We start from the raw sequence: 16,764 nt of genomic DNA on the forward strand, positions 1-16,764 counted from the left end.
TGTCTGAACAAAAAAATTTGCAAATATTCTTAGTAAACATAAAATGATGGGGGGGCATGACATGATAGCAGTGGTAGTGTGGCATACCAGGTAAAGCTGCTGCCTGCTGACAGGCATCCCATATGGGTACTGGTTCTTGTCCCAGCTGCTCTACTTCCAATCCAACTCCCTGATAATGGCCTGAGAAAAACAGTGGAAGATGGCCCAAGTACTTGGGCCCCTGTCTTCCATGTGGGAGACCTGGATGAAGCTCCTGGCTCCTGGCTTTGGCCTGGGCAAGCCCTGACCATTGTAGTCATCTAGGGATGAACCAGCAGATCGAAGCTCGCTCGCCCTCCCTCCCTCCCTCCCTCCCTCTCTCTCGTCTCTTTCTGTAACTCTGAATTTCAAATAAATAAATCTTCAAAAAAAAAAAAAAAGGCTAGCACATCAAATACAGTAACTCTACTAAACATGGAAAGTATCATTCATCACATTTTTTTTTTTTCAAATCTCTAATATCACTTTAGGTCAAAGTTGATTTTATTCTTATTTTTTTAAAGAGTAAAATTAAGACCATACATTGAAGACATAGTTTACAATATTCCTTCCAATACAAATCAATCTGGTTTTATTGGCTGAGAAACAAGTATGCATCAAAAAATTAATGATTAAAATGATCAGGGTGAGGTTACACCTCACTCCAGTTAGAATGGCTCTCATACAGAAATCAACAAAAAATAAATGCTGCTGAGTATGTTGGGGAAGAGGTACTCTGGTCCACTGTTGGTAGGAATGTAAACTGGTACAGCCACTATGGAAGACAGTGTGGAAATATCTCAGAAATCTGAATATAAACCTACAACATTGCCGGCGCCGTGGCTCACTAGGCTAATTGGCACACTGGGTTCTAGTCCTGGTCGGGGCACCGGATTCTGTCCCGGTTGCCCTTCTTCCAGGCCAGCTCCCTGCTGTGGCCAGGGAGTGCAGTGGAGGACGGCCCAAGTGCTTGGGCCCTGCACCCCATGGGAGACCAGGAGAAGCACCTGGCTCCTGCCATCGGATTAGCGCGGTGCGCCGGCCGCAGCGCGCTGGCCACGGCAGCCATTGGAGGGTGAACCAACAGCAAAAGGAAGACCTTTCTCTCTGTCTCTCTCTCTCACTGTCCACTCTGCCTGTCAAAAAAAAAAAAAAAAAAAAAAAAAAAAAAAAAAAAAAAAAACCCACAACATGGTCCAGCCATCCACTCCTGGGAATTTACCCAAACCCAAAGAAATCAGTATGTGTAAGTGTTATCCCCAGAGTCATTGCAATACAATTCAAAATAGGTAAGATGTGGAATCAACACAGATGTCCATCAACTGTTAACTAGATAATGAAATTATTGTATACACACACACACACACACACACTATGGAGTACTACTCAGCTGTAAAAAGAAAAAAAAATGACATCCTGTCTTTTGCAACAAGATAGATGCAACTAGAAACCATTATACTTAGTGAAATAAGTCCCAAAATGACAGATATCATGTTTTTCTTGATCTGATGCAAGTCATGGAGTACCTGAAATGCAATGTATTGAAGTGAAATAGACATTTTGAGATTCAATGATTGTTTATAGCCCTTGTCTCTTCCATTGAGGGACAGTGATTTTTTTTTTCCTCTTCATACTACTTGTTGAATTATTTTACTTAGTGTATGGTTAACTATATGATCATTAAATAAACTGAAAATACATCTTTGTAAAAATTAAGAATGGAAATGTGAAAAGAAAGAGGATGAGAGGTGATGGAGCATGGTGGGAGGGAGGGTGGGGGAAGTGTCACTGTGTTCCTAAATCTGTATATATGAAATACATGAAACTTTTATAATTTAAATAAAATTTTTAAAAAAAGGAAATAAAATTTAAAAAAGAAATTATCACAAAGGACCTATTGTATATAATTTAAAGAATATTTATTTCAGAAGACAGTTAATGACCTTTTATGGAAATATTTAAGTTACAAGTTTCCTACTATGTACTTATATATTTACAGTTGCATCCCAGGAATTACTGGAAAAATTGGTGAGAAAGTCATTGACCACTGTAGACTACTCAGCATCAACTGCCTGGATGAGAGATGGCGTTTCAGTATAATTGGAGGATTCGAAGTAAGTAATTTAATGCTTGGCAAAATAATTTAGCACTTCAAAATACAATAGCTTTAGCCAGTCAGTATTTCAAATGCTTTTATTCATTTAAGCCAGGGAAATATATTCTTTTTACTTCTTTAAGTGTGACACATAAAGTTTAGTAATTTAACTTACATAATTTATGTTGAGAGCATTAATAAATATTCTAGCCAATGTTTTAGTATGAAATAGAGATATAACTAACTGATTCTGGATGATATATACATATCCGTAAGAAGTCCCAGATCCTTATTTAAGAACCTAGTATCATATTGCCTTAAGCTCTCTAAATGGAAAACGGAATTAGTCTAGTGGTTGTTTGTCATTGTATATGAAATAGGCATTGTAATGAGTAATTTTTGAAACGGCTTCTAAATACATAGTGTGTGTGCTACATGTCATAAGGTATATCCTAAAACCCAAAAATTCTACTAGCAAATACATCTATTATAGAAATTATCAGGTATTTACTAGGAGAGACAAAGACTACAATTTTCATTCCAAATCTGAAACAAACTGGTCTGTAGACAAAGTTTTAATTCATCACAACAAAGCCATACAATAGAATTATACAGAGTGTTTAAAATGAGTTAACAAAAGCTACATGTGTTAATGCTTGTAAATATAAAAAAAACTGTTGTGGTACAGTGTTTAATGTAGTACTGATTCACGTCCTGGCTGTTCTACCTCTGATCCGGCCCTCTGCTAACATGCTTGGGAAGTAGTGATGATGGCGCAAGTACTTGAGTACCTGACACTCATGTGGGGGACCCGGTTCCTGGCTTTGACCAAGCAGCCACAGTTGCTGCAGGTATTTGGGGGAATAAACCAGAAAGTGGAAGATTTTCTCTTTCTCTCTCTCTGCCTTTCAAATAAATGATTATTTTTTGAGAACGTTTGAATTTTGAAAGCTTATTTAAGAATGAACCAAGTCTAGTGTGAAAGTTATCATCTGAAGTTTGAAACACAAATATTTGCAGTGTTGTATGATTACATACATATATAACAAAAGTATAAACATACACATGACACTTCTACTGGCCAGGTTTTATAGAAAGGCTGTCCAAAAGAGAACAGGTGGGTCAGTGCTATCAGGGAGAGTACAGAGGAACTTTATAGATGTCTGTAAGGCTTCATTAATAATATTTTTAAGAATAAAGATGTAGGGACATGGGGTTATTTTTACTATTTTTCTACATTTCTGTAGTATACATACTTAACGAGAACATGTAGTATTTGACTTTCTGTTCTGGCTTATTGCTCCCTTATATGCTGGAACTAAAATTAGAAATTAGAAAACATCAAAAACTACAAGAAAAGAAAGAGGACTGTGTGAAATAGTATGGTCACAAATACATTTTTGTCAAACTTTTATGTCTGTCAAACAAATGGTTAAAAATGATATCCTACTATAGTTCTTTTTTTAACTTTTATTTAATAAATATAGAGTTACAAAGTACAGCTTTTGAAGTACAGTGGCATTTTCTGCCCCATAAATTCCCTCTCACCCACAATCATCCCATCTCCCACTCCCTCTCCCATTCCATTCACATCAAGATTCGTTTTCAATTATCTTTATATGCAGATCAATATATTAGTTAAATATTTCAACAGTTTGCGCCCACAAAGAAACACAAAGTGTAAAGTACTGTTTGAGTACTAGTTATAGCGTCAATTCACATTGAACGACACATTAAGGACAGAGATTCTACACGGGGAGTAAGTGCACAGTGACTCCTGTTGTTGACTTAACAATTGTTTATGGCGTCAGTAATCACCCTAGGCTCATGTCATGAGTTGCCAAGGCTATGGAAGCCTTTTGAGTTTGCCAACTTCGATCTTATTTAGACAAGGCCATAGTCAAAGTGGTAATTCTCTCCTCCCTTCTTAGAAAGGTACCTCATTCTTTGATGGCCTGTTCTTTCCTCTGGGATATCACTTGCAGAGATCTTTGATTCAGGTGTTTTTCTGTTGTTTTTTTTTTTTTTTTTTTTTTTTTTTTTTTTTTTTTTTTTTTCCCCAGAGTGTCTTGGCATTCCATCCCTAAAATACTCTCATGAGCTCTTCAGCCAGATCAGAATAACTTAAGGGCTGATTCTGAGGCCAGAGTGCTGTTTGGGACATCTGCCGTTCTATGAGTCTGCTGTGTATCCTGCTTCCCATGTTGGTTGTTCTCTCTTTTTCATTCTATCAGTTAGTAATAGTAGACAGTAGCCTTGTTTATGTGATCCCTTTGACTCTCAGTCCTATCAGTATGATCAATTGTGAACTGAAATTGATCACTTGGACTAGTGAGATGGCATTGGTACACGCCACCTTGATGGGATTGAATTGGAATCCCCTGGCACATTTCTAATTCTATCATTAGGGATAAGTCCAATTGAGCATGTGCTGAACTGCGCAACTCCTCCCTCTCTTATTCCCACTCTTAAATTTAACAGGGATCACTTTTCGCTTAAACTTAAACACCTAAGAATAATTTTGTGTTAATTACAGAGTTCAACCAATAGTATTAAGTAGAACAAAAAATTACTAAAAGGGATAAATATTAAGTTGTTCATCGACAGGACAAGGGCTGATCAAGTCACTGTTTCTCATAGTGTCCATTTCACTTCAACAGGTTTCCTGTTAGGTGTTCGGTTAGTTGTCACCAATCAGGGAGAACATATGATATTTGTCCTTTTGGACTGGCTTATTGCACTCAGCATGATGTTTTCCAGATTCCTCCGTTTTGTTGCAAATGACCGGATTTCTTTTTTTTTTTTTTTTGTATTCTATAGAGTACATGTCCCATAATTTCTTTATCCAGTCTACTGTTGATGGGTATTTAGGTTGATTCCAGGTCTTAGCTATTGTGAATTCAGCTGCAATAAACATTAATGTGCAGGCAGCTTTTTTGTTTGCCACTTTAATTTCCTTTGGGTAAATTCCAAGGAGTGGTTTGGCTGGGTTGTATGGTAGGGTTATATTCAGGTTTCTGAGGAATCTCCAGACTGACTTCCATAGTGGCTTTACCAGTTTGCATTCCCACCAACAGTGGGTTAGTGTCCCTTTTCCCCACATCCTTGCCAGCATCTGTTGTTGGTAGATTTCTGTATGTGAAGCATTCTAACTGGGGAGAGGTGAAACCTCATTGTAGTTTTGATTTGCATTTCCCTGATGAGAGAGAGGAAGAAAAGAGAAAGAAAGGGCAAACAGAAAATCGGAGGAGAGAGGGAGGAAATAAAATATCAGATTCTTACAATTCTGTGAACTACCTTAAGTCTGTTATCTTTATATTTTAAAAAAGTTTTAAAAAGAAAACAAAGCAAAATCATAACTATTATATAGGAATGTGAGTGTTTTCATTATAAAAAATACTGAATGAGGAAATAGATATATGTACTCTGATTGGACTTTATACAATGTATATATTTACCAAACAAACACAGTGCCCCAGTAATATGTAGTGTGTCTATTAATTTTAGGGAAATATTTTCAAAAAATAATGAACAGCCAATTTTTCAAAAGGCCATGAATAAATTTATAATATGTGTCTTTGGCAAACTTACCTTGAATATAATGATGTTATTTCCCAACAATGTATAGATAAGGGAATAACTATTTGATAGCTCATAAAACTTTATTAAACTAGCACTCACTTCTAATCATTACCTTTTTATTTTGTCATGGCTCCCATTCCATCTGTGGAAAAATAAAATGTCTACTAATTTTTTCAGTTTTCCCAAGTGCATAAATTCTGATAGGGGACCATGAAGCTGGATTAGATCTAATGTTTATAATTCTACATATTAACTTTCTTGTATTATGTAAGCATTATTTTTTAACATGAAGAATATAATTTCATTCTTTTTTTTTCCTTTAAACGTTTCTAGACTTTCCTTACTAGGACATTCTCTAATTATAATACCTCTCATAAACTGATTTGAAATTCTTTCTCATTGTCCATTTTTTGGATTCCTATTCTAGGACACTTTCTGGGTATTTATCATTGCCTTTTCATCTTCCTTTGTTTTTAAGATTAATTATGTATTTGAAAATCAGAGTCACCGAGAGAGATTTTCTATCTGGTGGCTCACTCCCCAGATGGTTGCAATGGCTAGGGCTGGGTCAGGCTGGAGACAGGAGCCAAGAGCCAGGAGCTTCTCCCAAGGCTCCCACCTGGGTGGAAGGAGCCCAAGCACTTGGGCTATCTTTTACTGCTTGTCCCAGGCCATTAGCAGAGACCTGGGATGCTGGCATTGCAGGTGGCAGTTAAACCAACTAAGCTGGCCCTGTCTTCATTTTCAAGTCTTCACCTCCACTTTTCCCTAGGAAGTCTCACCTAGTTTTGTACTTCAATCATTACTAGTTGTTGTTGACTTTATATCTTGTTTGGATTTATTTTTGAATATTGATTTCATCTTCAACATTGCACATATTTAGCATACATTGAACTGAGTCATTCAGATTTCCTTAACTTGCTAAACTTCACAGTCTGCGTGAAAGGTATTAGTAGCATCACACTTTGACTACCTTTTCTGGTTAGAAAAACAAGAATATCCCTCTTCTCTACCTTTCATCAAATTATCTCCTTTCTTCACATTGGTTTATTGATTGAGATATTTATCATTTTCCATTCTAAATATACCTTGCCTCAGTATTAGTTAATATGTTTATTTTTTTCAAAAATTGCCATCTATTATAAATCATTCTATATAAAATGAAAACTGGAAATGTCATATTTACTCAATATCCTAATTTATACTCTTTGAAGTTAGATATAGAAGAGTACAACAAACAAATGCACTTAAAAGTTAGAAAATATTATGATAGATCAGTATGAAAAACTGATGAAATAATAAGTAGTCTACTCCCAAGGCAGAAAAAAAAATATTTGGTTATTCAAAAAGATTGGTAAAAACATAAATCTCTCTCAAGTTTGATGAAAAGAAAAATGCAAAATGAACCAATGTCAGGATTCAAAAAGTAGATCTAAAATATTCTTAAGAAATAAAACATACAGACACATAACATTCAAAATTTAAGACTATAATTTGAACAATTTATATGAAATGTGAAAATTTCTTGAAAAACATGTTTTCAAATGTAGAAGAAAAAAAATCAGGACAACATAGTCAAACATGAAATTTACTAAAAACATCCCCCTTAAAAAATTGCCAAACCAGATGTGTTGCTGGCAAAATCCATAATATATTTAGGGAAAATGTAATATCAATTATATGTAAAATATTGTAAATGGTAGAAGAGGAGTGAACAAATTTCAATTAGGTTTTATATGACTACTTTGACCGTTATACTAAAATTGGACAAAGATATCATAGGAAGTGAATTTTAATATTCATTAATGATATCTGCATAAAACTTTTCAACAAAATGATAGTGAGTTGAATTCAGCAATGTATAAAATATTACCTTCAGTACAAGAAGGATTGTTTCTCTCAGAAATCAATGTTCATTCAGAACTGTATACCAGTTATTGGATTTCACCATATTCACAGAATATAAGACAAATCTCATGATCATGTAACTAGATAAAGAAAAAAATCAAAAAGAGAGAGAAAAGAAAAGTTACTATCCATTCATTACACAAAATCATTGTAATGGAGAAAAAAAACCGACTTCTAACTGATAAAGGATATCTAAAGAAATCTACAGGTAACATTGTCCTCATTGTGAAAGTTTGAGTCTTTTCTCTTTTTTTTTTTTATTTATTTTTTATTTATTTATTATTTTGACAGGCAGAGTGGAAAGTGAGAGAGAGAGACAGAGAGAAAGGTCTTCCTTTGCTGTTGGTTCACCCTCCAATGGCCACCGCAGCCGGCACGCTGCGGCCGGCGCACCGCGCTGATCCGATGGCAGGAGCCAGGTACTTATCCTGTGTCCCATGGGGTGCAGGGTCCAAGTACCTGGGCCATCTCCACTGTACTCCCTGGCCACAGCAGAGAGCTGGCCTGGAAGAGGGGCAACCGGGAAAGAATCCGGCGCCCCGACCCGGACTAGAACCCGGTGTGCCGGTGCCGCAAGGTGGAGGATTAGCCTAGTGAGCCGCGGCGCCAGCCAGTTTGAGTATTTTCATACTCAGTTTGGCAAGGATCTTTACACTCACAAATTGTCTTCAATATTTTGCTAAAAAATCCTTACAGGTGCTAAAAAATCAAGAAACAAATGAAAATTTTAAAATAGGGTAAATAATAACTATATAGGAGTTTTGATATCATATGAAGCATATACCTAAAAGTGCCTCCTAAAATTATGAAACTCCCAAGAAGTACAAATAAGCAAAAAAAATGCTATTTTCTATGATATATTAGCTTCAAACATGAAATACATTAAACTCTGGTTAGGCACATGTGACACTGGCCTCTTGTATTTCGCCTACTTTAAAGGATTCTGCTCATTAAAAGACAGAAAAAAGACAGCAATAACCAATTATTATCACATTATCACACTGAGTTTGCATTCAAGGTAAACATAATCTATGTATCTTCTACTTATTTGAGATAATCTAAAATATATGTCAATTGAAATAAAACAATATGAAAGTGTATCAAGGAAACACTAATAAAAATTATTGATTCCTGCATTAATTTCATGTAGAATATAATTTATAACTTATAATCATAAAATGATGAATTTTAATAAAAGATATTCTAATTCAAGATAAAGGTACAATAATTAAGATCTTGTGTGCACTTGCAAAAGTAAGTTGAGGAGTATATAAATACTGAGAGAAGCACAAAGATAAATTAGTCTGGCCCCAGACCAAAGTCTTACCTGTGATTTTTCAGGCCTGACCACAGGCAATTATGGTGCTTTATATGGCAGACTTCATGGAGGGAAGCTGACCACAGACTTGGTGAGTAGCCAGCTCCTTCCATTTTACTTGAAGGGGATGCAGTGACAGATTAAGCTATGCCCACTACTTTTGCACCAGCTATGCTCACAGTCACTCCTCACACAGTAACTTCATTCAAGGACCTCTTTATGGTAGTGAATGGACTCAGCTGAGCACTTTCCAGCCATCTCCAGGGAGAATGCCAGGGAGCCCAGGCTGAGGGATTTTTTTCTTCTTTCTAAGTCAGTACTCTTCCAATCTTCATTCTCTCTCTTCCATAAAGAGTCAGTCTTGTGTGGTTGGGCATTTGGCCTAATGGTAAAGATTATTTATGATGCCTGTGTCACAAATGAAATTACTGAGCAAGTTCAGAATCTGTTCCTAGATTAAGCTTCCTGCTAATGTGCACCCTTGGGTCATCAGTAGTGGCTCAAGTATTTGGGTGCTTGCCACTCTCCGGGTCACCCATGTTGCTATCCCAGCTTCCAGTTGGCTCCAGCCAGTGGTTGTGGGCATTTAGGGGTAACCGGTAGCAGATGGGACCTTTCTCTCTGCATCTGTCTCTAGCTCTGTCTTTGTTTGTCTATATCTGGCTCTGTGCCTCTCAAATAGTGAAAAAGTAAAAGTAAAAAATAAAGAGGTTGGTGCTTTGTTTGTGGCTTCTTGGCAATGACAGAGTTTTTCCAATTGCACCAAAGAAACCTGACTTGCAACCAGGGTTGTTTCCTGAGGGAAACTGGCTAGTGTCTTTTTCTGACTTGTGGACATTATGCTGCATTAACTGAATGAAGACTTGAAAGTTCTTTTCATTTTGGCTCCTTTTTGTGATGGGGACACCTCAATACCTTACTGCTAAATAAGAAATTCACAAACAATTGTTATACTGGGGTACATTTGCTTATTCACGCAGGGCGATATGCAGTTTGTGTTCTGAACTTTTAAAAACATAAAGCTAAGTATTGGATTTTATAAATAACTTTTAGATTATAAATGCAAATGAGAAGTAAACTTCTTTAAAAAATATTAGAACAACCTAAAAATCAGCAAAATATCATTTAATGCAATATGAATGAAACATTTTATACTTCTGCATCTATATAACCCTAAATATACACTATTTATATTTCTGTATCATAAAGGAAAAAATTAGATAGCATTTTCACATATAGGTACAAAAATATAAGTTTGACAAAACTGAATTGGGAGTATGTACCTTAATTTTTATAAGTTGTAATAATTTGCTATCTAAAAACATTCGGTATCTAAAATTAAATGAAGGGCATTAAAAAACTTCATGGCCAAGGCATAATAAGAAAAAAAATATGGTTTTCAAATTTTTTGAACCAAAATAAATGCATCATTCTTTTTTTCAGTGTTTATTTGACAGACAGGGAAACAGAAATGAGGAGTCGTTAGGCAGAGAGAGTTTTCATGGATTGCTGCTTTATCCCTCAAATGTCCACAAACTCCTGAGGTTGGACAAGTCAGAACCTGAAGCCAGGAACTGAACCCTCGTTTCCCACTTGGGTAGCAGGAAGACAATTGCTTGGGTGGACATTGCTGATTTCCAGGGGTCATATTATTAAGATGATGGAATCAGGGACTGAGCTGGGAGGCAAATCCAGCCCCCCTGATGTGGAACACAAGCCTTGTAATTAGCGATTTATGTTTAATTTTAATTTATTTTTAAGGAATATAAATTTCATAAGTACAACTTTAGGAACATAGTTATTCTCACCATACCTGCCTTCCCACCCATACTCCCACCCATCCTTCTCCTCCCTCTCCACTTCCCAGTCCCATTATCTATTTTTTTTAAAGGTTTATTTATTTATTTGAAAGAAAGAGTTACACAGAGAGAGGAGAGGCAGAGAGAGAGCAGTCTTCATCCACTTGTTCACTCTCCAATTGCCCTCAATGGCTGGAGCTGTGCCGAACTGAAGCCAGGAGCCAGGAGCTTGTTCCAGGTCTCCCAAATGGGTGCAGGGGCCCAAGCACTTGGGCCATCTTCCACTGCTTTCTCAGGCCATACCAGAGAGCTGGATCGGAAGTGGAGTAGCAAAACTTGAACCAGCACCCATATGGGATGCTGGCACTGCAGTCGGAGACTTTACGCACTACACCCCAGCACCAGCTCCAACCCATTTTCTGTTAAGATACATTTTCAATTAACTTTGTACACAGAAGACCAACTTTATACTAGGTAAAGATTTCAACAATTTGCACACACACAAAAAAACTGTTTGAAAACTAATTTTACAGTTAACTCTCATAATACAACTCATTGTGGACAGAGGTCCTGCATGTGAGTTAGTGCACAGTGACTTCTGTTGTTAATTTAACAATTAACACTCTTAGGTATGACTTCAGTGACCACCCAAAGCCTTTTGATTCCACAAACTCTGTCAGTGTTTAGACAAGGCTATAAGCAATGTGGAAGTTCTCTGCTCCCTTTAGAGAATAGTACATCCTTCTTTGATGGCCACTTCTTTCTGCTGGAGTCTCACAGAACTCCTTCATGAAAAACATTTTTTTAGCCACAGTCTTGGCTTTCCATGCCTGAAATGCTCTCACGGGCTTTTAAGCCAGACTAGGAGGACTTAAGGGCTGATTTTGAGGTCAGAGTGTTACTTAAAGAGATTGTTATTCTATGAGTCTGCTGTGTGGACTGCATCCCATGTTGGAACATTCTCTCCTTTTTAATTCTATCTATTATTATTACCAGGCACTTGATCCTATCTATATGTTCACTTTAACACTTAATATGATGACTTTAATAATTAAGATGACATTTTTGCCACCAAGCTTAATGTAATTTGAGTCTCATGACAAGTTTTTAAACTGTACCCTTAGAAGTAAGTCCATAGGTATGTACGCAGATTTATACAGCTTTAAAACATAATAAGCTATTTGACCTCTAGGCTAATCACCAACCATCAACTAACTAAATGTCATTTTCCCATGAAATTTGTGAGTATCTTTGTATTAAAACATGCAATTAAAATATCCATTATATAATTATTTTAGAGTAAAAACAATTAAGCAATAATGACAAAAACTGCAATGTTTCCATATAATAAATATGCATATATTTTGAGCATCATTTTGAAATTTCTTAATGGCTTTTGGAAATACATAAACTAAAATGTTCAGTGGAAAACTGCTGTATAATTCTGAGTATAATTTTTATATATAAAGTATTTTTCCACTTGTAACAAAATTATTTTTATGCATTGTCTGCAGTGTGAGAAAGGTTCAAAGGCATGTCCAAAAAAATCACTTGTTTGTCACCTCCCAGAGAAACAATTACATATATTAGTAACTATAGATCAGGAACACAAGGTTACCAGACAACAGTCAGAATAGGAAGCCAGTTAAATGGTAAAGTCAGCATAGTTGATGATGTCATCTATCACTCGAAAAATTCAGGACCTTATAAATTTTAATTAAGATAAAATGTCCTTTCTATGTTTGTTTTGATTTGATAGAAACAATAAGTGTCTGAAGCCTGTGAACTACCTGGCTTTGGACAAATTAGAATAGAGAGGGACACAGTAGCAAAGAACCAGAGAAAACCATGGGGAACAACTAATGTGAAAGTTACAGAGTGGCTCTGAGTTATTGTGAGGACTTAACTCATGATAAAAGTTTTGGGTCAGAGTTTTGATAGTGGGGCCTGGATGATATTTGAGTTATATGCAGATCTGTATGAAAAAGGATATAAACTACATTTAGATGTCAATTTACTCCTATTATAGGGAGTGGACCAAAATTATACCTGGAAGATAGATTTTCAAATATACATTCCCATGAAGTTCTGTGAAGAATAAAATATATCCTATAGTGACATTAAGAATAGGAAAATGATATTAAGTGCAACAGAAAAATAATAGAGAAAAAAAACTTTGTAGGTCAGAACCTTATTAATTCCAAGCCATGCTCTTCATTATGAGTTAAATTTCTCGATTTTCAATTCATTTTCTTTATAATTAAAGTGGCATAAGGATGCTGAACTTTCTTATTGAAATTGTGATGAGGAATATCTAATCAAGTACTTTCACAATGCCAATTGCATTCTCAGTATGAATAATATAAATGGCTCCTATGATAAAGTTTCATTGTTTCATAATGGAGAGTATTTGGTTTCTAATGATCACAACATAAGAATAAACTACTAAGGAAATTAGCAGTTCATGGCATAAAATGTCCTTGTATTATAAAAATAAATAATGATACCTAATATATTAAAATGTGATTGATATTCTTTACACTATAAAGTAAAAATACAGGTATTTTGTGATTAAATGCTATTTTTTATGACTGATGGTTAAGATAGGATTTTTTCTGTTAGAATTTCAGTGATATACTATAATACTCATTTTTTATTTTAATAGATAAGACACATAGTTAGAAACACAAGTTATAGTTTGTGTCTATTGAAATATTTTATAATTTTTTAATATTGTGGCTTAAATTGCAGGCTGCTATTTTTATCCAATCAAAGAAAATGCCAATAAGGATTTATACAAAGCTACTTTGGTTCTCTTCTCTTAACACCTGGCTCAGGGATACAGATATAAGGATTCTGTTTATCTTTTATTTCATCTTTCTAAGTCTCCTATAAGGTTTCTTTAGAGAATCCACAAAAAATAAAATTAAAAAAAAATCTCATCTAGTTTAACTTCACCATCTGCTTTTATTTCTGTCTTCTATTTCCATGTTCTAGTTAAATCTTTTTTAAAGTTATTTTCATCAAGAATAACTTATGCAAACTCACACTGAAAGAAGTAAAGCTCAAATTAGAATTCTAAGTGAGTACCTGTTGGGGTAGGATTAAGAGAATTTAAATTTTAATTGCAACAATGAAAGTATAAACAAAATAACAAAATTTCTCTCCTCTTCATCTACCTTTCCCTCTCTCTCTCTCTCTCTCTCTCTCTCTCTCTCTCTGTCTCCTCCACCACTCCAGGCCATATATCAACTCTACCTGCACACACACAGAGGAATTTGGATGTGTAATTAAATTTTCAGGGACAGACCAGATAAACATTTAACCAGAGAATCAGTTCCAATATAATTCTTCTAGTCTGCTTCGAAGTTCCTGGAAGAACACAGACATGCTCCTGCCTCAAATCTTTATCTGAAATATACTTAGTTAATTTTATGATTTATGGTTTTTTTCTCTATAAAAGTATTTTTCAAAGGGTTAATTCTCCGTCTCTCCCTGGACACCCAACCAAAAATATTAAATGATACCTTCTAGCAATACATGCCATCCCCTCTGTTTCTTTTTCAATATTTTCATCTGAACTCTCAGATCACATTTTAGTTCTCCATATGTCTTTTTAATTGAATGTTAAACTAGATTAGGTTTAAAGTAAGCTATATGAACATAAACATCTTTATTTCTGTATACTGCACTAACCTTCTTCCGGGACAGTAGCAAAATTGCCACTAAGGAATTCCTTCAAGTGGGAAGAGCATCAATTTCATAAAATGACCAGTAAGAAAGCCCTGTTTCAGAAATAAGGTAATCAGAGCTAGCCTTGTGGAGAAGTTCATTTAGTGAAAAGTGGAAAGAATTACGGTGATTCACAATATACCATTCACATAGCTTTTATGTAAAAATTATAAAAGTTAATGAAAGAGATACTGATCAAGGTCAGTATATTATGAAAGCAAAATATTAGGATTCATATACAAAATTTCAAAATCTGAAATTCACATGATGATCAAATCTTCAATTAAACAGAAATGCTTTCACTTCACCCCAGTTAAAACAGAAATCAGCAAGTAACAAATATTGATGATGATGTGGGGGAAAAAGTACCCCGCTCCATTGTTGGTGGAAACACACTGGTACAGCCAGTGTGGAAGACAGTATGGAGATACCTGAGAAATCTGAATATAGACCTCCCATATGACCCAGCCATCCCACTCTTGGGAATTTACCCAAACCAAAAGAAATCAGCACATGAAACAGTTATCTGTATCCTACGTTCATTTTAGCTAAATTCACAATAGCTAAAATATATAATCAACCTAGCTGTCCATCAACTGAAGACATGATAAAGAAATTATGCAACACCAAACAGCCAGGAAATATTGGATCAAAAATGTCACTATGGCTGTGGTTGAGTAAACCTGTCTTAGCAGAAGTTTAGGCTGTAGAAGGCAGAAAAGAACAAGGCAAGTAAACAGATAAAATGCACATGACTATGAAAGTTAGGGGATCCAGAGTTTACAAAAGCAAAGTTTCTGTTTCAGAGAAGCAGAGCCATGGCATGAGGCAGACTTAAGAATAGGAAATGATTTTCTAGTTCCTGTGGGCCCTGCATCTGAAGGGTGCACATAGTCGGTTACGTCAAATTTCTTTCCTCTTCTTTTCCTTCCTTAGCTGGAACAGAGTAGGTGGTTTCATATCAAAAAGAGGAATATATACGCTTCTTGGTCACAGAGTCTTATCTACCCTTCCCTCTAAAACACTCAGATTAAGTTTATGTGATCCTTGTCTTCCCTTTCTACTATTGGACATTTCTGTGAAAAGTTTTGAGGAGTTGTGTTAAATAGATGGAACTAGCATGAAAATAACCATGCACTTTCTCTGTTTCATTTTTAAGGCCTGGGGACAGGCAGAGGGAGAATTTCAAACTCATTAAACACAAAGTAGCTAAACTAAAGAGTCTGAATTTCATCACTGCTGTATGATCAGCAGCAATCTTGTGACCCATGTTTTACATAACTTCTTGTGGGGAAGTTGATTATGCCTAAAGTAGTGTTTAAGGACATGAGTATCATCACATTATCTTTCTGCCTTTAGGTCTTTGTAATGTATATGCATTATTCCTTTTTTTTTTCTTGGTTCTTCAAAATATCTTAATCACTTGAATAACTATCATATTTTAAGTGAACATGTATGTTTCAACTTAGAAAAAATTATTTTATTTATTTGAAAGTCAGTGTTACACAGAAGGAGAAGGAGAGGGAGAGAGAGAGAGAGACAGAGAGAGAGAGAGAGACAGAGGTCTTCCATCCACTGGTTCACTCCCCAGATGGTTGCAACAACTGGAGCTGTGCCGGTCTGAAGCCAGGAGACAGGAGCCTCCTTCAGGTCTCCCACGTGGGTGCAGGGGCCATCTTCTACTGCTTTCCGAGGCCATAGCAGAGAGCTGGATCAGAAGTGGAGCATCCTAGACTAAAACTGGCACCCATATGGGATGCCGGTGCTTCAGGCCAGGGCTTTAACCTGCTGTGCCACAGTGCCTGCTCCAGAATTTTTTTTTTTCAAAGAACACAAAAAATATATATTTCACTGGACTCAAGTATAAGCAAGTCTCTAGTGGTTTTATTGTCATAAAATTAGTGATAGAAACTTCTTTTATGGTCAAAATTACATAATATTCTCTAGGTCCTCTTGGTGTTCCCTTCCTCCTGGGCAAACAATAACAAAGCATTTGATGTCCCCAATATGGAAGGATTAATAGAAATCAAAGTTGCAATAAAGCTTCCACTGGATGTCAAGGATTTTGTGTACAGAAATTTATAGATGTCTTAATACTAGTTCCAGTATAAAAACGGAAATACTCGGGAATTAATGCTTATGTCAATGTCACTTCTACATACAAGATACGTAAACTAACTGGTTTAAAATTGAGTATTACTCTGTAATTCCAAGTTTTTCTATTGAATTCCTAAAATTAATGCTAGATATGTAATAGAAAAATTTAAGAGAAACTTTAATGATGAATTAATAAAGTTTTCTCACACTTAAGT

General features: G+C 35.7%; 1 protein-coding gene across 3 annotated transcripts in view; it reads left to right on the plus strand.

Moving 5' to 3' along the window:
• Positions 1-16,764, plus strand: part of LOC138849795 (protein eyes shut homolog) — a 339,290-nt gene that overhangs the window by 272,738 nt on the left and 49,788 nt on the right. For all 3 annotated transcript variants that reach the window (XM_070074651.1, XM_070074650.1, XM_070074652.1), the window contains one exon: positions 2,018-2,132. In XM_070074651.1, coding sequence (XP_069930752.1) covers positions 2,018-2,132 — 115 coding nt within the window. The remainder of the gene's footprint in view (positions 1-2,017; positions 2,133-16,764) is intronic.

The sequence above is a fragment of the Oryctolagus cuniculus genome, chromosome 5 (assembly GCF_964237555.1).
Source record: "Oryctolagus cuniculus chromosome 5, mOryCun1.1, whole genome shotgun sequence".
Classification (NCBI taxonomy): Eukaryota; Metazoa; Chordata; class Mammalia; order Lagomorpha; family Leporidae; genus Oryctolagus; species Oryctolagus cuniculus.